The 24,264-nt window shown below is 39.8% G+C and overlaps 1 protein-coding gene across 1 annotated transcript in view; it reads right to left on the bottom strand.

Moving 5' to 3' along the window:
* CRPPA (CDP-L-ribitol pyrophosphorylase A) overlaps positions 1–18,818 on the bottom strand; it is a 117,894-nt gene extending 99,076 nt beyond the window's left edge. The window contains 3 exon segments of the mRNA XM_032110568.1: positions 11,226–11,505; positions 18,356–18,749; positions 18,752–18,818. Of these exon segments, the coding sequence (XP_031966459.1) occupies positions 11,226–11,505; positions 18,356–18,749; positions 18,752–18,818 (741 nt within the window).
* Positions 18,819–24,264: the final 5,446 nt, after the last annotated feature.

Raw genomic sequence — 24,264 nt, 5'->3', positions numbered from 1 at the left:
GAAAGTATTCTTTTACACAGATCAAACTACTTTCCAGGAAGGGCACTCACAGTCATCTACAGTATGAAAAAAATACAGAAATAAACACAGTATCTCTGATTCATGAAACAGGTAGAAACTTGCATTTCTATTCAGACATCTGCATTCAAACTAATTGTATCTACAGTAATCAACATACTTCAGCCACACTCAGTAATTACCATTTAAGTTAGAAGAATAGTCTCTACTGAAAGATTTCCTATTTCAAATTTATCAAACAGAACCTTCAAAGGAAAAATTCAAAAATTTAATTATCAGATTTAAATATTTCACATATTTAAGAGGAAGTTCTTCTAAATTTCTTCTATATGTAATAAAACAACGGCATATAACCATTTTTGTAAAATAAAGCAATTAGAGAATTACTTCTAATGCACATTTAAGGTATAGCATTAAAATACCATATCTTAACCTTATCTTCACCTTATCTTCTTGATTCTTTTTTTTTGTTTGTTTTTGGTTTTGGTTTTTTTTTTTTGCTTTTCATTTTCTGTATTTTGTATCCAGCTCTTATCTAGGGATACATTTTCTTTTTCTATAACCAAAAGTTTTGATCTATGAGTTTTATGATTCCAGTGCTGAGATGGAAGATTTAGAGTATTTCCTCCTCCAATCTACAGAAATCCTAGCAAAACAACTCTATTTCAACGGACAAGAGGGAGGCAGAAACAAAGTCATGACACAAACCGTAAGCCACCACTCCTGTGCAGAAGAGCAGTTGAAAACAACAATTCAACTACACAAGCAAAGTTTTCTAAACTTAGGTGTGAACACTTGTTCAAGCCCAAACTAGCCAAGCTTCCAAACTAAACTAATACAAGCCTGGACATAGTCCTCAGAGTTCATAACCTCATTCGGCACCCAGAACCCACCTACTTTCTGGATAGCATGGCAAGGCAGCAGCTTGGTTGCATGGTTTCAACTCAAACCTGTCACAGTCTGCCCCCATAACTCATTCTGTAAATGTCATGTCCAAAAGACCCCCCAAACCAGCTGTACACTTCTCTTGAAGGACCAGATACTACAAGCAGTCAGTCAGGACTACAGGACAAGCAAGATGACTCAGTAAAGAACAGCGCACCACAATAAAGGTAGAGGTACTGTCATTAGCATGCAGAAACACAAATTTGAGTCCAGGGCATCACATACTTTCACCCACACTCACACCCACACCCACACTCACCCATGTAGCAGATACATAACTTATGTGACTGTGCTGTGGTGGGACCAGGATTCCTTCTACCTATTCCTTCTACTGACAAACAAGCACAATCTGCAACCTGGGCTGGGTATCCATTAGAAATTAAGGCTGACGAAAAAGGACTACCTTCTTTCTGCAAGGGTATCTTCTGTCTGTATATTCTTTAACAAAAATAATAATTCTTAAATTATCTTATTTTGAATTTTGTTGGGAAAAAAAACCCAACAAAATTCATAATCTTTATGGGTACAGCATGTTTGATTCTCATTACTGAGCACTAAAATTTCTTTTATGTAGGCAGTATCACCAGCCAGTGCAATTTCAGCTATCTTCACGCATTTGCACTGGCAGCTTTTAACTGCCCAAGGACAGAACTGGTTGAAATGTTAAACAAGCCTAGTCTTACACAGATATTAAACCTAATCATCAGCTAAACAAAAAGAAGGTTAATTAGAACACATGTAAGGAGTTTTGAACACTATGAAAAAAAGGCTTGTATGCTAAACTTCACCTAATTTCCTTAAAGTCTGTTTACCCAGCTGGCTAGAAGCAACAGTCAAACTCACTAAAATTGGGCACATGTTAATCTTAAACCAACACCAGGAAGGAAGAAGTTATAATTGTGTTTATTCCTAGCTGAAAGAGAGGGGATGTTTAATCAGAAATTTAATATACACTTTGATCCAATGTTAATGAGCTGACACTGTGTTGTACATTGAAATGACTTCAAAGACATAGGATGCCTTAAACAAATGTAATGTATATTTATGACACTGTTTAAGAAAAAGAAAACATTTCTTCTAATGAGGTCACTTTTATCAGAACATACTATCTGAGTAACTGGGGATAGCACATGTACATCAATACATGTCAGAGCCCCAATCAGCTAGAGCAAACTAAGGAAGATAACAGAAACTGTTGCTCAAAAATTAAGAGTGCACATATTCTTTTTTACTTTACATAATTTCCATTCTTTCATAGTCAAAGTATTTAGTTCTACGCATCAGTAAATATTGTTTTGGTATTATCAACCACATGCTAAATTCTAAATGTTAATCTGTGGAAAAACTAAGATTTCTCAGAGAAAATAGAAAAGATCCCCCTCAAAAAGAGAGAACAATAGGAATACGTAACTGAATATATATATATGTTTAAAGTAGAGGAAAGAAGCAGAACTAGGTGTATCACAGGCTGCAATTTTTCAACACACAGCACTGAAAACTAGCTCAAAAACATAGCATAAGTGGAAAAGAAGCAAAGCCAAGTACATAAGCACTAAGAAAAAGAAAAGAATGGTACTGCAAACAATGACACAACATTTATGTGAACATTTGATTTCATAATAAAATTGGATTTTTTTTAAAAAAGCAGACTGAAAGTAAGTCGTAAGAATGCCATTTACATTGTTCTCGTATCATGAATTAATGACAAATTTTTAAAACAATAAAGCATAAAATTACAAAAGTTAGCAGGATTAAACCAATATATACATATTTAATGTGTCATACAAATTATATAGCATTTCTTCTACTGCATTCTTTATCTCTGAATTCCTTGTGAGAATTCAAGAATGGTCAAGGACGTCAGTGTTTTTCATAGATACAATAGTACAGAACATTACATAAAAAAAATTTTGTCATATTATTAGCCAAAAAAGGTCTTATTATCTTAGTCAACCTATTTAACTATTTTTTGTCACAATGCAATAACTGCTAATGTTTAACAACATGCTCTCATTTAATAAGGTTTTGTTTTCCTCTAGATAGGTTTTTAAAAAATATTTTAAAGTTTGTGATATAGAGTCTGTATAATGCTACTGAAGATCCATATTAAGTATATGATGCAGACCACACATCCCCCATGTAAAGAGCAGCACACACTGGTGCAGAGCTTCAAGACTTTCTTATGACCTATTGATTCCTTTCAGTTGTCAGCAATAGCTGTACATTATACACAATTACGATGGATTCTATAAGATGTGTAATTCGGTCTAAGCAATTCAAACATTGCGAAGCAAATCACGTGGCCAGTATCCCACCATCAGTTTTCAATACTTTTTGAAGCATTTTAAAGCATACTTACAGCTTTACTTTTTGGCAGTCACTCAAAATAACTGACACTAAGGTGAGATACCAGCACTTTCTTGTTCTAACTCATCCTATACTGCAAATCTAGGTAGCAAAATTTAAACAAAACATTTGCTCTAAAATTAATGAAACACAAAACCAATAATTTTTGCCACTAAAATTAACAAGACTGTTTATTTTACTTTGACTGCATAGTCTCCCCTTGCATAAACAAGTAACGAAGCACAGCTTACAGGCAGCAAGACATCTTTCATACCCCACATACTGATTTACATTGCAAAAAGCTATCAGTGAGCATGCACTCTACCACAAAGGATTTTGCATATTACAGTAAATCAATAGAAGGATGAGTTAGCACTTGTATTCAGTGGAGCAGAAATCTTGACATAACTGCCACAGGAGTGAAAATTGTTTTTAAGAAGTTTATGCTTTAAGAAGAATATTTTACCTCCAGACAGCGTGCATCATTACAAAATCAACCTCATGATGTGAAGGCTACTGATCCACTGCATATCATTAAACACATGATTTGCATCATTTTATAAAGAAGAAAAAAATCTCAACGTATTGTAGGAAGACTCTTGCACAATTTAATCAACCAAATGCAAAACTGCAATGTTTAATTAATAACTCTTTCCCACACATACAGTCCTGAGCAACCAAACCCACAGGCACTGGAGTTTGTGGTCAGGCAGTGCCCTAAGCAACTCTGCACTTGCTTATCAAATGCCTTTGCCTTATGAACTTGCTCAGCTGCTTCTCTCAGAACTGCTTGAGCCTCTCCTCGCAGGAAACCTTGGACCCGAGCTTTTTTCCCTCACAGCCCATTAGATTCAAAATTTCAAGTGACCTCTTCATACAGGCTTCATCTAACACCTTCTGTTATCAAGGGCCTTGTAAAATGGATCATTACGCCTTACCATGACAGTTTGGCTCAAATAGTGGCTTTAATACATGTATGTGTGGATTTCATACCTCATGAATTCTCTCCTACATGCTCCAAGGCTCCTTAAGGCAGTTTTAGTTCTATCTGTACCACAGCCCACTTACTTCTTGGAAACAGGAGGATAAGCACAGAACCAGTCCAGCAAACTATTACAGCATATGAGACAGGCCAATTTGGCTTTCTGAAGCTTCACCTAACCTGCAGGGCTGGTGTTGTCCTTGCCACAACCACCCAGATCACAAACTCAGCCAAAATGCAGCTGGGAACATTTCTGCTTGAAAACTCAGATAATCTTTCTTTTCAGGGCAATATTTGGTGAAAAGGGGTAAAATTTACATGCCTAACCCTTAGTCACAGAAGTATGGCTAAGAACCTCTTCCAGATCTTGCCATGCAGGAGTTGCTAGAATGATCCAAGGTCTTTATTCAGCTTCTCATGGATGCTGGACAAGATGAGATTTCCCTTATTTTAAGGAACTATTCTTTAAAACTTTGATCTGCTGCAGGAAGGAGAAATCTGAGGGAGTTTTTTTGCACATCTTTGGTTAAGGTTGCTTCATTTCCCAAACATAATATTGTTTTCTCAGATGAAGCACATAGATTTTAACGAGCCTCAAACCAACAGCAGTACCATCTATGTCATTTCTCTAAATTTGAAGGAGGCATATTTATAGACATAACAAAAAATTACACTAACAACCACTTAAATACAGGAAACTATGCTCAGAATTTATTTTCAGGATAAACTAACCCTATCTAAAAAAAAAAAGGAAGGTAAAAATTAATGTATGTAGACTTTCAGAAGCTAAAATGCGGTGGATTAAGCTTTTAAAAATACTAGTTGTTTTAGTACTAGGCTGGTTCTGATAGTACAACATACAAATGCTGCAAAGAAAAAAAGGAAATTATACTTCAGGTTTCTGTCCATGATTTAGGTATTTCAGTTGGCTGAGTTGCATCCTTTCTAATAAATGCAGTGAATCATCTAAATCACTTAAATTGAGAATGGGAAATGACAGAGCTGTTTCTCCCTTTACCAATGCCCTCCCACTGTCAAACATTACATCTTGTTAGGACTAGACTACAAGTATTTACCAACAATGCATCAGTTCTCCATTCAATACAGAAAACAGTTAGCAACTTGGCTGAGAAGGTTTTAATTTCCATGGGACCAAAAATGCCATAAGCTATGGAAACATCATTATGCTTTCGATAGTTATCCATTAAAAAGGAAAAATGCATTGTATAACTGTTTTTTGTACAACAGCAAAACCACACTTCATTTCTTCACACATTCAGGCTACTAAGGAGCTTCTGATCTTTACAATAACATAGAATCATAGAATAGTTTGGGTTGCAAGGGACCTTTAAAGGTCACGTAGTCCAACCCTGCTGCACTGAGCAGAGACGTCTTAAACTCTGAGTGAGATCACGTTGCTCAGAGCCCTGTCCAACTGGACCTTGACTGTTTCAAGGGATGGGGCATCCATCATTATGGCAGCTGGTGTGGGGTCAGTAGTTCTGACTGAGGAAGCTGTGACCAGTCCAGAGAGATGGTCCTGTGGAGGATCGCCTTCCCAAGGCCCGGTGCTTTCCCTCAGCTGCTGGCTAGGAGGGCCCATGCAGAAGCTGTCAGCTCTTTAGTGATTGTTAACTCGTGATTCCAGCTCAGGTCTGCAGAGCAGCCTCCAGGCCAGACCAGGGAGAGATGAGAGGCTCATGTAGCTGTTCTGCACAAGGCAACTTTATTGGTCTGTACTCCAGCGAAGGGGAGGCCAGGGACGAGCATCGCTCTGCCCTCGCAGGGGCAGGGGGCTAGCTTTATAGGGATACAGGGGGTGGGTGTCAGAGGGTAAAGGCCAATGGGTTACAAAGGATCTGCACAGGGTCTCCCAGAGGATTCTGGGTCTGTCTTCTTCTCGTAACTGAAGAGTAGCTGCCTTCCCGGGGGGGGTCCTGCTGGGAGACTGAGCAATCTTCCTTATCTCAGCAGACGTGCCTCCAGGGCAGTGGCTGGGCATACCCCACACATCATCTCTTTGGGAACTCTTCCTCTGTTTCACCACCCCCAGTGTAAAAAAATATTTACCTCTATCTAGTCTGAATCTACTGTTTTTTAGTTTAAAATCATTACCACTTGCCCTATTTCAACAGACCCTGCTAAAACGTTTGTCCCCATCTTTCATATAAGCGCCCTTCAACTACTGAGAGGCCACAATAAGGTCTCTCCAGAGCTCTCCTATCCAGGCTAATCCACCCAAACTCGCTCAGCCTTTCATCATAGATGTTCAATCCATCTGATCATTTTTGTGGCCCTCTGCTGGACCTGCTGCAACAGGTCACATCTTTCTTGTGCTGAGGGCGCCAGTGCCGGATGCAGTACTTCAGGTGGGTTCTCACAAAAGTGGAGTAGAGGGACATAAACACCTCCCTGGACCTGCTGACCACACCTCTCCTGGACCAGAACACAGCTGGCTTTCTGGCCAAAAGTGCATACCTGTCAGCTCGTGACCAGCTTTTCATCCACAAGTACCCAAGTCCTTTTCCAAAGTGTCCTCTCAATCCTTTCATCCCCCAGCCTTTATTGATACTAGAAATTACCACAGTAGAGCCATAGGAGCTTGGACTTGGCCATACTGAACCTCAATGCTCACCACCAGACCACTGCTTGAGCTTGTCCAGGTCCCTCTGCATAGCATCACCCCTCTGGCATGTCAACCACACCACTCACCTTGGCGTCATCTATGTATTTGCTCAGGGTGCACCTGATCCCAATGTGTCTGTGTCAATGATGAAGGTATTAAAGGGTATTGGTCCCAATATGAACCCCTGAGGGACACCATTTGTCACCGATCTCCACCTGAACACTGAGGTGTTAACCATTACCCTCTAGACACAGTCATCCAACCACTTCCTCATTTGAACAATCTGAACTGTCCACCCATAAAATGCTTCTCTCTGCAATTTAGAGAGAAGGATATTGTAGATGACTGTGTCAAAGGCCTTAGGGAAGACCAGAGAGGCAATATCCATAGCTCTTCCTTGTTCCACTGATGTAGTCACTCCATCACAGAATGCCTCTAGGTTGGTTGGGCAGGACTTGCCCTTGGTGAAGCCATAATGGTGCTAATCCCCTCCCTGTCCTCCATGTGCCTTAGTAGGCTAAGAGGATGTAGGTCTACAATATTATTTTATTCTCAAATTGATAAATAACACCTTACAACTCATTAATAATTATTTTTACATTGACATTAGTCATTCTCCTAAAGTACAAAACTCATTCCATTCATGTCAAGATGGTAATGGTAATACGTCATCAGTTCTTGATTCTGTTTTTGTACAGGAGTGTGACAGGACAGTGAGAGCTCCCCAAAGCCCCAAGCATACAATGAAAGTAGAACTTCTAAGAACATAGAGGATAACTTCAGATGACCCAGTGTATAAATATTAATAAAAAACAGTCTTGTCACTGATGCAGCCTTTGCAGCTGGCTAAAATCAGTCTTTGAATATAATAAAGAGGACAAAGACCATGTGTAAAATATTCTATACATGGCAAAACCAGAGGAGATAACAAAACAAAAAGATAATTGCTCCAAGAGAAAAAGTGCAAAGAAAGGTCAGAGTGGGCAGAACCATGCCAGCATTCTGTTCCCATTCAAGTACACCACACCAGAACTTCCTATTTATCCACCCAAGTCTTCCTTTACCATCAGTGGAGAGAAAGAGGTGGCTTTTGGTTTGCCACCCACCAAGTTTTCCTAATGTAACTCAGCAACCATAGATAGCAAAATAAGTGGGAAAGAACAGGATCCACAGGGATCTGTGTCTTCTGCTCCAGTCTTCCGCTACAGTAAGAGTCATAATGGCAGCACGAGAGGAACAGACTGAGCACAACACACAGTGTTTTCTGTCTGGGAGTGTTATTTTGACTGCCTCTGTGAGTAGGAGTCCACGAGACTGAGTAGCACTGTACAGCTCTTTTGGCATGTAAGCTTTGTTCAGGTCCTTGCTAAAGCTCAGAATAAAGTAATGATGTTAGACAGCTTCCAGAAACCAGCTTTTACGAATGCCATTTCGACTTAGTCCTTTCAACATAACAGACTGTACTTTCAAATCTAGTTTATGTCAACTAGAGAAAAAAATCTTTGGATGTGCCTTCTTTTTGTAAACTTTCAATAGAAGAACTGACAAGTTCCGCCCCCCCCACCTTCCTGATTTCTTTTTCATGTAAGTATTTTTCATTTTAGTTATGTTGTTTAAAATGCAATGTTGGCAATGAGATATTGCTAGAGGCTTTGGACTGATGCCTTCTGAAGCTTCCACTTTTCCCAGCTTTTACTAGCTGTAAAGAATTTGTTTCTAGAAACATATAATTTTAAGAGCAAAATTACTGCAAAAACATAAACTGAATTTAATTGGTTACAAAGTAATATTTTGACATAATCAAGGAATTGTTTAGGGGGTTTAAGGCATAATTTATTAGCTCTGGTTAAGGTACACATTTTTATTCCCACAGGCAAATAACAAACTGATTAGTTAGTGTAATAAAGCAGTTTATTTGTCTGACAATTGGCAGCTAGAAGTGCAATAACTTACTTGATCAATTGCCATTTTAAAGAACATTAAAGCCTCTCATAATTATGTTATCTATATGGTATGCAGACATATAACAATACAGCATTACCCCTATTAACACAAGTCATTCAATATGATGTTTCTGCCAGGTTCTGTACCTTTCTACATAACGCAAGAGGAAGTAATTACTTTTTGTACTGAAAGATTGAAGAACTGACATCCTTTTAGATATGCAAAGAATTTGACCATAGGAAGAACTAAACATGATAGCTGCTCTTGATCAATTTTTTTTCTGATATTCAAAACCATGCATACGAGTTTTGAGAAAAGTCCTAGCTTTCCATTTAGTTTCTCAGAATTCTGTAGTTCTCAAGTGGAGACAGCCACCTGTCTCTGGGAAGGTGGTTTTCCAATTTGTTATATAAAATGGAATTCTTCTCATGCTCCTTAATTCCATTACTTTGCCAGGTAGCATCAATAGCACCCAGCTCTCAGAGATTTAGACCACACATCTCTCTGAAGGCCCAGCCTTACTGAATTCAGTGGATCTAAGCCAACACAGAAAGCCACCACAGAGCAAAGGAATACCACACACATTTCAGACAAACATTATACAGTGGAAAAGACTATTACACATGTACACAATCACCTTTTTGAGATCAAATGAAACTTCAGTGATCTAGGTAAGGAAATATTTACCAGTCAGAAGTTCAGATGAACTAGAGTACATGGACGTGAGAAGGTCAATCGAGATTACCTTGGTTCCCCCTACATTTTTACTGAAAATACCTTACCTTTCTTTTAAAAAGAAAACCAGGAGAAAATATTGCATTAAAATCGCAAAACTTTAAAGAAAAAAGTGAACAAGTTAAACACAAATTCAAATGAGATATGATATACCTTAACATGCAAAGACAACACAAACACATTCAGGAAAGTTATTCTCATTTCAACCCAAAACCAGTACAATTACCTCCATTCTACCACTCTCAAAGAATCACATTTAAAACTGATTTACAAAGAGGATTTATTTTAAAGTCTTTGGCAGAGAATCAATTCTGGAATGCTATTTTATATGAGAAAGGTCAAAAACCTTGTTAAAATTCAAACAGAATTTAAGTTTTAATGACTGGAAACTTATTTTCTGTATCACTGAAAACTATAGTGCAGAGTTTATATTTTATTGCCATTTCTTACTGAGCCTATCTACAAAACTACAGGCCTACTAGGAAGAGGCTCAATATATTTAGATTTCCAACAGAGTGTTCCGAGAGGCTTGACATAATTCAATTTTCATAACAAAAATTTTAAAAAGCTATACATTGCCCTCCCACACTATGAACTTTCAAAAAAAAGTGTAGGAGCACTAAGGAAACACCACGGTTCATTCTTCAGACTCATTATTCCACTGTCAAAATTGTGAACCACCTGTCAATTAGCTTATCTTTCACCGCATTTTCTGGAAAAGACAAGCAGTGGTACATTTTCCTAGTTTTCTAGTACCCAAACAATCTGTTATCACTAATGACTTCTACCTCAAGCCATGTCCTTGAAGCAGGGAAGCATTATGCTATCTTATTAATGGAGAATTCAAGAACAAATTAAAATAGCAAATTTTGCAAACAAGCCTGTGGCTTAGCTGTGATTTCTTACATCTCTGACTTAGCCAGTTTATCTAACAGTTCCTCCTGTTGCTGGTACATGCCTCTCCTACCCTTCTACTTGCGTAACACAACTTCTATCAACTCTTCTCCTTCATATTTCACTTACTTTCTCAGAAATCTTTTTAGTTTCTATGAGTAATCCCAGTCCTCAGATGCAGTGATAAACAGAAGAATATCCAACCTACAGCTGGAGGCTTCCTACTTACCAGCAGTTTGCAATGCTCACAGGTTCTAAAACAACTTAGCATTAATACAGAGACAGTTTTCTTGCTGCTTATTCAGGATTTGCATATAAGTTTGAGACGAAAACACAAAGCTTACAAGTCAACCAATGCAGTACACTCTTTGGCTATATTAGTAATCACTAACAGAACTGCTCTAGCATTAGGTGATAATTCTGCATGGAAAAAAAGGTAAACTATCATTACATAATCTACCTTTCCACTAACAAATTGCTGATTGATTCAATCTCTCACTGACAGTCTCTATGGCAATAATTATTCCCTGTAGCAAAATAATACCTGCGGCATTTAAAAATGTCAACCTCCCCCACCTGACTTCTCTGCATAATAGGGAACCTGGATCTGTTCTACTTAGAAAAAACCCATCACACATTAATAAAATTGCTAGAAAATTCCTTATTTATCAAACATTATTTTATGCTGTACAGTATAAAGCACATTGCAGAGTTGCATTGCTGTATAGTACATACCCCATGTTCTTTAGCAGCCATAACCACTTTTGCAACAATATCTTCTTCAACAAAAGGCCTCACAGCATCATGGATAATCACTACTTCTGGCTTCTGGAGCAAATGGCTGGAAAATTCATTCTCTGCAAATACTTTCAGTCCGTTGAATATTGACCGGTGACGAGTTATGCCACCTTTTACTACTGTAACTTTTTTGTGGCCGTATTTTTCAATGATAGTCTTCATTGTTTCAGTATTTTCAGGAGAGACCACCACAATAACGTCAGATATCCAACTTATCCTAGAAAAACCAGTACAAAACCAGAGAAAGTAGATATGAATGACCAAATAAAAGTGGAGCTATATGAAACAAAGAAATTCATTACAACAAATATTCAAAGTGACTAAATAAAACATCTCTCAATATACTCAAATCCATGTTTTTGTACTCCACTCCTTAAGGGAGAGCTATAACAGATTTATACCAATAACACTGGAGTTCTGTGAAGGGACTTCCTTCCAACAACCACTTTGCAGAGGGGCACATTCTGATAACTCTTCAAAAGCCTTCAAAACATTTCTTACTCCAGCATCATTCCCAACTTCAAGCAGAACTTCTAAATCAAACAGTGACAGTTTGCTAATCAGTTTCTAATAAACTGGTAAATCCTGTGACCTGGAATACTCCACGTTCCAGTGAAGTACACAGTGTACAAGGGAATAAGACAATCAAGAAAAAGTCTGAAAAAAGATCACTATCAAGACAGGCATGAGCAGTAATTGACAGAATGGTAGTGAATGAAAACTGTAACACTTTAATATTGACAGGAAACATTATACTGGTAGTTTGAAAAAAATATATGTATTTATAAACACAAAGGTTTCTGCTTTAGGAAGCTAGAAAAATGTAAAAACATAGCTGTGCTAGTTAAGAATATCATATCAAAAGTACATTTTTAGAGATCTCCAAGATTTTACTGTTGGTATCAGTCGAGCTCTGCAACTGAGGGGTTGTGTGGGAAGAAGTGGATGACCCACAGACCACAAGATTAAAACCAGTCACAACTGAAGCTAGGTTGAAATCATACTTCTGTCAAAGTATCTAGGAATACAAATTCTAGTCATATGTGGCATACTGTACTTCAAAACAACAGAAATACCGTAATTCAAATCTATTGTAGTGTCTTATTTTCTAAATGCCTATGTAGAGAACATAAAAAAAAAAAAAAAACCTGTGTTCCCTTTCTGTTGTCTCCACAGATGGCAGAAGAGCTTTTTAGCAAGTCAGACAAGAAACTCATCAGATGAGCAATGATTTAAAAAAAAAAAATTACTATGTTAAAATTACCCATGGGTAGCTTACACATCCAACTATGGAGAGAGACAAGTACAACACACTGTCGCAAATAAAACTAGCAAAACTACTGAAACTAATTTTGCAGACACCAGCAGAACTAAGGTACTAAGAACTAAATATTTCCAGCTAGAAAAATCAGAGTAAGAAATTCACAGTTCAGAAATACACAGGCTCAAGATACTGATTTCTGCAATAATACATGAGTAGGCATTGCCTGGGAACTATCCTTACTTCAAAAGCGAAGTATCAGTGTTAGAACCAGTCCCTTAGAACTACGTGTAACAACAGAGCATCTTCCACCTTATGTATGGAGAGGGGGGGTTGCAATTAGTAATACATGGAAAACTATTTCAACTAATTGTAAAATAACTATTTAAAATAAAGTGCTATTACCATTCTTCAAAAGAAAAATACTTGTCCTTATGTTCATTTTAGTATTAGCAAAGGCAGAAAATACAGCCAAACCAATATATTCTCAGCATTCTTTAAGTATTGAAGCTGCTCAAATGTAAAATCTGAAGTCATGTGATTTCAAGTTTCATTTCAACTTGTCACTCACCACAGGTCCATCAAAAGGTTTAAAAATCTCTCATATGATTTCTGGCATACATTTAGCTACAAAATGTAGCACTTCTGCATGACTTTAGCTTGGAACTAGGGCAAATTAACTGGATTCATCTCAGTTCTTCTTTTAAATACTGAGAGTCAGTCATTTAAACAAAGCAAAATTCAAGAAGAGCTATTTCACACTAAATGAGAACAAGAGCTCTGCACTTCTATTTCCAGAAAGACTGTAGCCTTACACAGTACCCAGAAACTGGACAGTCTGCACAGTCACTGTGACTGTGTAAGAAGAGCACTGACATTGCCCTTTCTGGAGTTAAATGAAACAGTTTATGAGGCAACTGGGTAGTAGTACACAGCATCTTCTGAGAAGAGGGGAAGAGAACACAAGTACTGGCCAGCCTGTGATAAATCTCTACACAGAGGGGTGGAATGGCTCAAGGCCTCCAGTGGTACAATACACCAAAAAGCGACAGGATGCGGTCACAGCTCCACCCTGTGTCTGCATAAACACATTTGTAAACTTGAGTATGTCCTCCTTAAACTCATTCCGGACCCACATTCTGTAATTAGAGCTGGGATTTAGGGATGTAACATATTCATGTAAGAGCATAAGCATATCCTCTAGATTGACTACATACAGAACAGCTTAGGTTTTGTCCCACTAAAACTCATGGAAAGTACTAATCCAGTAAAGTATGCCACAAATCTTCATAAATGAGAGCTGTGCACCACACAGGTTGCTTGCTCTTCCGAAGATCTGCTTATGGAAATGTCGCAAAATGTTTTAAAGAACTAGAAAGATATCAGCATACACTCAATCTGGCAGTAAATGAATCTTATTTCTCTCCCTCAATTTGTCATATCCTTTCGTTTAGAAAGATTTCATACTAAAATAATAACCTACTCAGGACCTGCTCAAATACAATTTAAAGACACAATTTCAATTTTATAACTGTAATATTGGATCAAGCTTCAGAAAGAATCAGCACAACACATGAAAAAGATCACCATGCTGTACCCCAACGTGCTTTAACAACACACAATTCTAGTGCTTCCAATACACTACAGGCTGTGGTTCCAAAGTGGAGAATCAAGTCTGACCAAATGAAGCAAAATGACAAGTCCAGTTACAATCACTTTACAACTGCCTTGGGAGGACCCCAATACTAGCAGAAAGCAAACAGTGAGGCAGAAAAGGACTGTATGTTTGTTTCCTGCAGCTATCCTTCTTGTCATCACCTACAGACAGATTTATTGCCTAGTAGAAAATAGTACTGTTCCATTAAATTTCAAACAAAGTACAAACACACTAGCTGAGTTAGAACTGAAAGCAGAGGAGCTCATTAACTCAGCAACAGATTAAGCTACTACTTGAAAACACAGGCTGCAGAGGAAATGAAATAAACCCACTTTGAAACTGTATCACCTAAATGGCATGCTGAAGTCCAAATGTGACCCAGGTTTAACCCTCTATCAGTTTACTCGCATAGAAACCAGTGCTGAAATCTGACATAAGGCTTAAATACACTCCATCTCCTGCAACAAACTATTCAATATAATCTATTGAGACCAGCAAAACAAGGCCAGAACCAGGCAGTTACTGCTGAGATGGCTTTAGCAGTGTTAGACGGGATCTTTCACTGCCACAGAAACTTTCACAGGTGCAAGATAAATCATTATATTACTTTTGCTAACCTTATCAAAAAACAAATGAGAAAAAGAAGTATCAAGAACAAAATGCATTTGCAGAATGCAAGCATAACTTCTTTTTGCTCCATAACAGCTTTGTTATGAATTTATTGACGTATGAAAAAATATATTAATACAAATATATCTCTCACAGTACAAAAATGGAAGCAGGAAGCTTTTATGGTATATTAAGAAAGTTTGGAGGATCTCATATACAGAAGCCATCCAATGTTTTCCAGAAATAAAATGCTCCCTATGAGTCAGACATGATAAAAAAGAGACCTCCATAAATTTGCTATAACTATTTTTCGCTCATAAGCTATTTCAAAAATAAGCTTATGATAATGGAACAAAAGGAACTATCAGCGTAGAGGCATTTAACAAAACTGTAATTGTGTGACCTATAGAGCCAGTGAATATGCATCAATGGAGAAAAATACTTGGCAAATAAACTATGCAAGACACTTCCAAAGAGGTGCTCCTTTGGGAGGTTCCCCAGGGGACTTAAAAGACATCCACCTGTTTTGAGATACTACAATAAAGTAATAAACAAAGCTGCCTGAAACCTCTATGAAAAATTTTAATTCTGCCAGTGAAGATATTAACTCTGCTTTTCCTCTTTTATAACTACTCACTGTACTTTCAACAACTGGTGAAATATGAGCACAGCAAGAATAGCAACAGCATATTTGTTCCATAATGATTTTAAAAATTGGTCTTTACCTTAGTTTGTTTTCCTCTCTATAGCTTTAGTAAAATATGCATGCACATGTGCATACAGAGCTAGGATTCCTCCCTGTCTCAGAAAAGGAACTGAAAAAGTTCTATTCTAAACATACACACACACCAAAAAAAAAAAAATCAAATGAAGAAAGAACTCTGATAGTTGCTACAGAAGCAAAAACAGGGAATGCCATTCTAAATCAGTTGAACTTGTTGCAAAATCCTTGCATAGTTCAACAAAAGCAGCAACAAATCCAGTGGGAAAAAGAGACATTTAAGTTTTCTAACACACTTTAATTTTAGTCCAAAGGTAGGGCCTGACCTTCCTATCAGTGCCACTGCACTGGCAATTAAAACCAATGATTTTTCCTTACCCTAGTTCTGCTCACCTCCTCTTCCTCAGGGTATCATCTGTGATTATTATTGGCAGGCCAGTGTTCTACATGCTGTTATCCTATGCAACAGGATGCACTGCTTATTCGTTCATGTCTGCCCTTGTCTCATCCGCCCATTTTTCCACATTGATATTCAGTCTCACTACTTGCAGCTGAACAGCATAAAAATCTTTTTCTACTGATCTTTAAAAACCACATGCAAAGCAGCTGCACATGGTTTAACTGTTCATGTATTTCATGTCTATACACTGCTACCTTTTTTTCAGATTTAAGGAAGCTCAAAAACAGCAGCAGTAGCTGAGATACTCAGTTCAGTTGAAGTTATTACAGACTAATGGGTCACCCATTCAATTACATCAGACATGAGAAGATAGAATCAAGCTAAACACAAAATCTGCCACTTCTGGGCAGATTATGGGATGAACTGCAGTTCCTCAATTTTACATTTCTGCGCTTACATTCGCACAAAGTAAGAACAAGGTACATCCTTTGCAGTTTCAGTGCCAGAAGTAAAAGTGTTGAGATGAAAATGAAAGCCATCCCAAGCTTTGGAGTACATCTGTTCCCAGCTGCTCATACACATCTATACCAGTCAACACTCTAACTCAGCAGAGGTGGCAGGAAGCTCTGCCTGCCAGAGCACTGGCAGCAGTTATTGCACTTCTAAGCAAAAGCATCAAGCTGTTACCTTCACAACTTGGTTAAACTGTACAACTAGAAATCAACCTTCTAATTTTTTGCAGCTTTAGGACAAATATAATACTGTTGCTCAAAGTATGGCTATTTTCTCAGAGCTTACTGGCAGTAAAAATAGAGTGGTTTTTTTTTTAGATGCATAACATTTCCTTCCCAAACCTCCCTCCGTTCTCCTTTCCAGGTCTCCAATACACTGAGTGAGGATATAATTCTTCTCTGTAGATTCCCATGACATTTTGGCAGAAATTACAGCTGTGGCAAGCTTTGGATTGGACTCTTTGCTTACTGATGTGCTTAGCTTTGCCACTGGCTACTCTTGAAAATTAAATAAAGAAAACAAGCAGTATTTCTTTCATAAAGTAACAAGTGACCTCTCTGGGTGGGAATGGAAAAAGAGTCCCAATTTTGATGTTGTACAAGTTTCCATGTGTTAAGAACTTTGGGAGATGCTGGCGATTTTATTTCTTTCACCAATCTCCACTCCTCCCCATTTATTCTCTCTAAACTAAAGGTTTGTTTTCCTACAAGTTACTGCAACATATTCAGAATTCCCCTTGACACCCTGCTCCTACCTGCGGTGTTTCAAGTGACACTAGATACAAGACTTACATTATGTTAACATTTGACAATAATATATTAACTGTCAGTCACATGCCTAGAACTCAACAGCCTTATGAAAAGGAAAAGCCTGGCTGCTAAGAAATCCCATTACTTTAATACTTTGCTCCAACATAGAATCATAGAATGTTAAGGGTTGGAAGGTACCCTAAAGACCATTTAACCCCAACCCCCCTGCCATGGGCAGGGACACCTCCCACTAGACCCGGTTGCTCAAGGCCCTATCCAGCCTGGCCTTGAACTCTACCGGGGTTTGGGCATCCACAACTCCCTGGGAAACCTGTTCCAATGCCTCACCATTCTCACACTAAAGAATTTCTTCCTAATATCTAACCTAAATTTCCCATCTTTCAATTTGTACCCATTAGTCCTTGTGGTATCACTACAACATAAACATGGAAAAGTTACAAATGAAGCTTCACTCTACATAAGCCATCAGCTTCTAGTCCAACTATAACTTAAACATTCGTGCTTTAAACTTCCTGCTGATGCAAGGTATTTTACCATGGGCAACAGTGGAGTATAATGCAGTGCTGTACACCAGTGAATTCATTCATCCCATCATGAGGAGTAGATCATTTTTCGAGGCCTTTGGACATTATAAAGATCATCTCCAGTGGCAGAGGCAGTAGAGATCTCTTTTCAGGGCTGATGGATAATGCTGTGACTGTCTCCAACAGCTGCGGTGGGCTCATAGCTCACCAAACCAGCCACTGTAGCTACACAAACCCTCGAGCTTCGAGGCTGAGGGGCCTCGAACAGATGATCTCCAGGAGCCAAGAAATGCGGCATACCCTCGAAGCATGGGCAGGGCTGGGGAAGGAGGGCGGAGAGCCACCCGGGATGGCGGCGCTGGAGCCAGGCTGGCGTGGGGGAAGTGCCAGCTCCCGCCCGGGACTTCCTCCCAGGTGAGGGGGCCTAGATACACCTCGTTCCCTGCCCGGTCTGACCGGGAGGGGAGGGACGGAGACACACCGCAACGCAAACTAGACCCGCCGGGGGTGCCAGGACCAGCGGGGACTGCCTGCGGACTCTCCGGGGCACGGCGAGGGCCGGCAGGAGCCCGCGGGGCGCGGTCGGGAGCCGAGCGGCGCCGGGCTCGTTACCTCTCCATGGCCCGCACCGCGTAGCTGACGAGCGGCCTCCCCTGCACGGCGCAGAACTGCTTGGGGGTGGCACCGCCCAGGCGCTCCCCGCTCCCACCCGCCGGCAGCACGGCCGACACCGACACTCCGCCGGGCGCGACGCCGGGGCTGCCGAGCTCCATCTGCGCTGGGCCCGGCGGCGGCTCCGCTCCGCGCCCCCCGCGGCAGGAACAGCGCAACTGCCCGCCCGCCTGCTTTATTCGCCCACGACGTCCGCGATCCAAAGAATCCAGCGCCCGCCCGCCCCCGGCGCGCACCGGGCCCTACCGCTCGCCCCCCCCCCCCGCACTACGCAAGCCCCCGCTGAAGCTCCCCCAGCCCCAGCAGCCCCGCGGGAACGACCGGGCCGCAGCGGGGAGCGCCCGGGCCAGCACGACACGGCCATAGCGGGCACGCAGGGACACCGCCCGGGCACCGCCGCCATGGGCCCTTTAAATGCCGGGGGCGGGGCGGGGCCGCACTGAGGGGCGGGGGAGGCGCGTCCCGCCTGTCCCGCCAGGAGCCGCGGAACGGGGCGGGGGGGTCTTGGCCCGGTGAGGAGATGAACGCCGCGCGTGTGGCGCCGGGGGAAAAGCGGGCTGAACCGTGGGCCTTGCCTCTGCGTGAGAGCCCGAGAGGCTGTCTGGGGCCACCTGCTGAAACGTGGTGGTTGTTTCCGCTCATCCTAGGAGAGGGAGATTGGAATAGCATCATATTGGAATTCTTAAGGTTGGAAGACCTCTTAAGTCATTGAGTCCAATCGTTAACCCAGCGTGTCTGTAATCACTGTTAAACTGCATTTCCCAAGTGCTGCATGCACACAACGTTTTAAACACTTCCAGGGATAGCGACTCCACTATTTCCCTGGGCAGCCTGTCCCAGTGTCAGCCCTTTCAGTGAAGAAATTTTTGCTAATATCCAACATAAACCTCCCCTGGTGCAACTTGAGGCTATTTCCTTTTGTTCTGTCCCTTGCTACCTGGGAGAAGAGACTGAGCCCCACCTGAGTGCAGCCTCTTTTCAGGGAGTTGTAGAGAGCAATAAGGTCTCCCCTGGGCCTCATTTTCTCCCAGCTACACAACCCCAGCTCCCTCAGCTGCTCCTCATAGGACTTGTGCTCCAGACCCTTCCCTAGCCCCATTGCCTCTCTCTGGACATGCTCAAGCACCTCAATATCTTTTTTGAAGTGAGGGGCCCAAAACTGGACACAGCACTCAAGGTGTGGCCTCACCAGTGCCAAGTACAGCAAAACCACCAGTTTTCTGGTCCTGGTGGCCGCACTATTTCTGATACAAGCCAGGATGCCATTGGCCTTCTTGGCCACCTGGCTCTTGTTCAGCCACTATCAACCAGCATCCACAGGTAAAACATAGCAGTAGTCAATTCACTGGCAGGAACTGGGGTGTTCCAGCTCATCTCATGGTGTTACTGTAAGCAGTGATGGCTGAGACATGTTGTTCGGAAAATTCCCAGGGCTGATACCCATTAAATGGCAGGGGAGACACAGTCTGGTGATCACCTCAGTGAGGTGGCAGGTCTCAGGGCAAGCCAGGAAGGCGAGCCAGTGAGTGCGAGTCAAGGTCAGGAAGGCATCAGACCAGGTGCAGACATAGGGGACCAACAGTAAAGACTGCTTAAAAGTAGCTCCCAAAGCAAAACGAGGAAAGGACGGTTGAGAAGAGGGTTGCTTCTAGCTTTTTTCATAACAGTTCTTACTAGTGGAAGAGCTGAGTTTGCACTTTTCAAGTTAGATGCTTTAACTCAGTCATCCAAGCTTGAAGGTGGATGCAGTCAGGGCCCTGGCCTATGCCTCTTTGACATTATTTCAGGAAAAATTCAGTGTCTTATATGCAGGCTATCCTAAGATGACCAAATTCTTTAGAGTCTGCACAATTTCTTTATGTCTTTGAGAAGATAGCTTATTTACAGCTTTTCAGGTTTCTTTTAGCTGTGTTAAGAGCAGTCTAAGAAAAACACAGAGACCTTTCTGAGGAGTAAGTCTGATCAAAAGAGCAGCATGAAAGTTTATGTGCCAGCTGGGCTGCTTTGTCAGTGCCAGCTGTGGACTGGGGTAAAATGATAACAGGCTTGCAGAGGCATCATAAGTAGGAGTCATACAACAGGAGTCAAGTCATCCTTCCTAGCAAAGACAAGACTTCACAGGTATTCTTGATACCTGCAGTAGTAGGAAAGTCATGGACAACCACAGGCACTTTACATGCAGAGGTGTCTTGACAATTCTGGCAATGAGCAAAAATCACATCAACTTGTACCATGCAGTGAAACATGAGAGGGACTAATGTCAGACATTTTGAATGCAAACATACAGGTGAGCCTTCTAGATAATGATGTCTCAAAAGCTTCTGTAAGGAACAAATATATTATGGGTATTGAAAAGGGGCATGTATACAAGAGGAAAATGTATGACTTATACAGATTGCTGAAAAACTTTTAGAATTGAGACTTTTCACCAGAGAAGGAATTAGCTAGAAATTGAACTGCCTTCCTCCCAGCAAGTGTTGGTCTCATTGTCTTCAGGACAGTTTAGCATGTGGGATTTTTTTTTTAAACCCATTGGCTCAGCAACTATATTAAACTGTTTATGTTCTTTTTCATCAGGTCTTTTATTTTCTTTTGTTGGAAAGTATTTCACTACCTGATTTCTGACTGATGGCATGTATTTTTGTGTTGTCTCTTTTCGGGACTTGACAAGTTTGTACTGTGAGTCAGCATCACTTCACTATTATTAGATGCCCAAAATTAATTTTTCTTCTCAAGCTAGGCACCTCCAGTATCCACAGTCATCTTGGATTCTAATCTTTTCTTGCAGCAGTTCTATACAAATGCATTCGTGGCACCTTATTCTGCAGCATTCCCACTTTTTCATTTTTTTCAGTGTAACAGATATTCTGAATTCCTGTCTCAGATCTTCATGTTTTCGTTCATAAAGACCACACCTCTTGTTTGCCTTTCGATAAGGAACAAAATAAGTTCTGTTTAGTTCCATGGCTTCTCACACTGTACATGAGTTCTGAGGGGTAGGTAAGTAAGACATTACCAAACACCAAAACAGCTTTCAGAACTATTTCCCCCCTCCTTCTTGACATTGTGGTTTTACATGTCTTCACCTACACCCACAATCTGTTGTGCCCAGCACCTTCTCTCTTGTCCAGCTAGTGTTTCCCCACTTCATTTCTTCATTAATATTAAGTTATTCTGTGAAGGAAGAAAGAGCATATGCCAATTTGGTTCTGTTCTTGTTCTGAAGTCCATGTTCCTTACTATGCTAGGGATATGAGACTTGATCAATCCAGCATAAATTATATTTGATGGATGGACTTTGATGGATGCGGACTTCAGTGTCATCAAATCTGTTGTATCTTATGGTGAGATTTTACAATCCAGCCAAAAAGCACTTTGAAGCTGCTTTTGGCTGCACTTGAACATTAAATGCTTCAGAAGGTTTCATGCTTTCCATAGTCCCTATGGAGTCAAAAGATTCTTGTCTGGTGTCGATAGCACCTGTTAGTTTTTCCAGAAGCCAGTCAGATTTTTGGGATGTTGGTTATACTTGTTACTGCTATTTCTCCTTGGTTTTTTTCTGTTTTCTTAGACAGGGATATGGAAGGAAGAGCATATTTAACATTCTTATCCATTTATATTATGTTTTAACATGGGTTAAGAAAACTGGGATTTGGGGGGTTACATTGTTTTAATATTCATTTGTTAGTAACATGCAGTGAAGCACTTTGTGAATGCAGCAACATTTTGTGAATACATAATTTATCTTCTGTTCCATTCCATTATACATTTTGTATTGAATCAATCTAATATTTCAGTTGCTGTGCATATATATGCATGCTCATATTGGAGCATGCATATAACACTGGAAGTGGGTAAAATGTAAATTCACACATATTGGAAGAAAAATTTTGCACAGTTTTTGGTTGGATAAAAAGGGACAGAGGCAGCATTTACCTCAAAGCAAGTAAAGAGCAGGCTAATCCATCATTTCTGTGCAGGGGTATAACATCTGAAACCATAGTTGTAGTTTGCAATTATGCAGTAAATATGCCAATCATATGTTTGAAAAGAAAAGTGGTGTTTTTTCTTTTTTTTTTTTTTTAATTGAAGAAAGAAGGTATGTACAAATTAGAATCAAATTACAGTAGTGAAATTCACCTGACAATTTGACTGCTGGGGGAAAAATCATCTGTTTCTATGACTGAAACTCATAATAGGGTTGTCAGAGAACATTAAGTTATGGGAGTGGTAGAAATCATTCTGGAAGGTTGTGGGAAAATTCGTGAAAGAATAAGATTTCTTAATTTAAAATTGCAGTTGAGTCTTCTGTAGATGTGGTATAAATTAACTGAGAAATTATCCTGTTTTCAAAGTAATCTCTAAGCTCTTAAAGCATTTTATTTTTAATGCAGGCAAAATAAGATGAATTTGCCTTTTCCTGACAAGCAGCAAGGTTCACTATTGTGTGTTTTAAAGGAAAATGCATGCAATCAAGTTAAAGTAAATTGTAAAAGCAAAATTACAAAAAAATCCACAATATTTCCTACTGTGGAAGTGCAAGATCTCTAAAGGACAACATAAAACTAAAAGTGTTAAAAATCTGAGAGCCCTTCTTGAAACTAACATGGTATCTGTAGCATTCTGAGCAGTTGTGCAGGCTTTTAACCAGAATCTTGTGTTTGCAGGCTTGTATTTCACTAATTTTATCCAGATATATAGATTATTGCTTCATTGGTGGCAAGCCATAAAATGAACATCGAGAGCTGTAAGGAAGGAAGTGGAATACCAGTTCTCTTGAGACAGTTTTTCTTTTCAGGTAGGATAGCAGGCTTTGTTCTCCTGAAGTCACCAATAACTGTCTCTAATTATTGAAGTCACTGTTTACAGAAATAGACATAGGTTCTTTGCCTATCTAAAGAGATTAGAAAGTCCTCCAAAAGACAAAATTTCAGTTTTTATCTTGCATGTCTGTTGCTATGTGTAGCACTTTGCACAAGATCTCAAAGTGTTAGGCTTCACTGAAAGCATGGTTATTGTTTCCAGATATTTTATTTCCATTCTGATTGATCACTAGAAAAAATAATCGTGGGACAGTTTTATTTTATGCTCTTCACAATTTTCTAGTTGTTGCCTGAGTCTGAGTTCTGATCAGCCCTCCACGTGGTCCTTTTAGACTGACTTGCATCTTCACTATTTCAATCTTTGTTGCACAGCAGCTGCCTCAAAGTATTTGCTCACTGTGGTGACAGTGGTTTCCTTGTCAATATAGTATCATAGGGAACATAGAGCTTGAGGCAGTATAATAAGTAGGGCAATGTTGGAAAAGGCAAAAATATTTTCTCTCCAAAGCATATTTAACACCTTCAGGGAAATCTTATTGTATTTTCCATTAGCATACATTTATATTTGTATTTTTACAAATATGATTGCAAAGGGTTATTTCTTGCTCTGAGATTCTTTGATGAAAGATGCTATAGATGTGTGGAATATTTAGATAAAGTTGTGCTATTGATTCGCTCCTATTGGTATATGGAACTGAGATCAAAACAGCAGGTACAGCAAGGGAGTTACACATATGCATAGCTTAAACGATGTAAATCAAATATCAAAGAGTGCTTACATACCTTATATACAGTGTGTGTAGAGCCACCTATAGATCAGAACCCTAAGGGAAATTCTAAGTGCTATTTCCTTCATAGGCAGTTCTGAAAAATATATTTTTTTAATAGTTGAAGTGTAAATAGAGAATATTAATGCTAGAAATGTAAAGGAAATGTGATCTTTGAACAAGAGGAGTGTTTTCATGCTTGCACGTCATTGTAGATATGTTGAAAAACATGCTTTGAGTTTCAAGTGTTGTATCCTAT

This window comes from Corvus moneduloides, chromosome 1, assembly GCF_009650955.1.
Source record: "Corvus moneduloides isolate bCorMon1 chromosome 1, bCorMon1.pri, whole genome shotgun sequence".
NCBI classification, from domain to species: domain Eukaryota; kingdom Metazoa; phylum Chordata; class Aves; order Passeriformes; family Corvidae; genus Corvus; species Corvus moneduloides.
The sequence above is the reverse complement of the archived record's forward strand: the minus strand, read 5'-3'. Positions and strand labels throughout refer to the sequence as shown.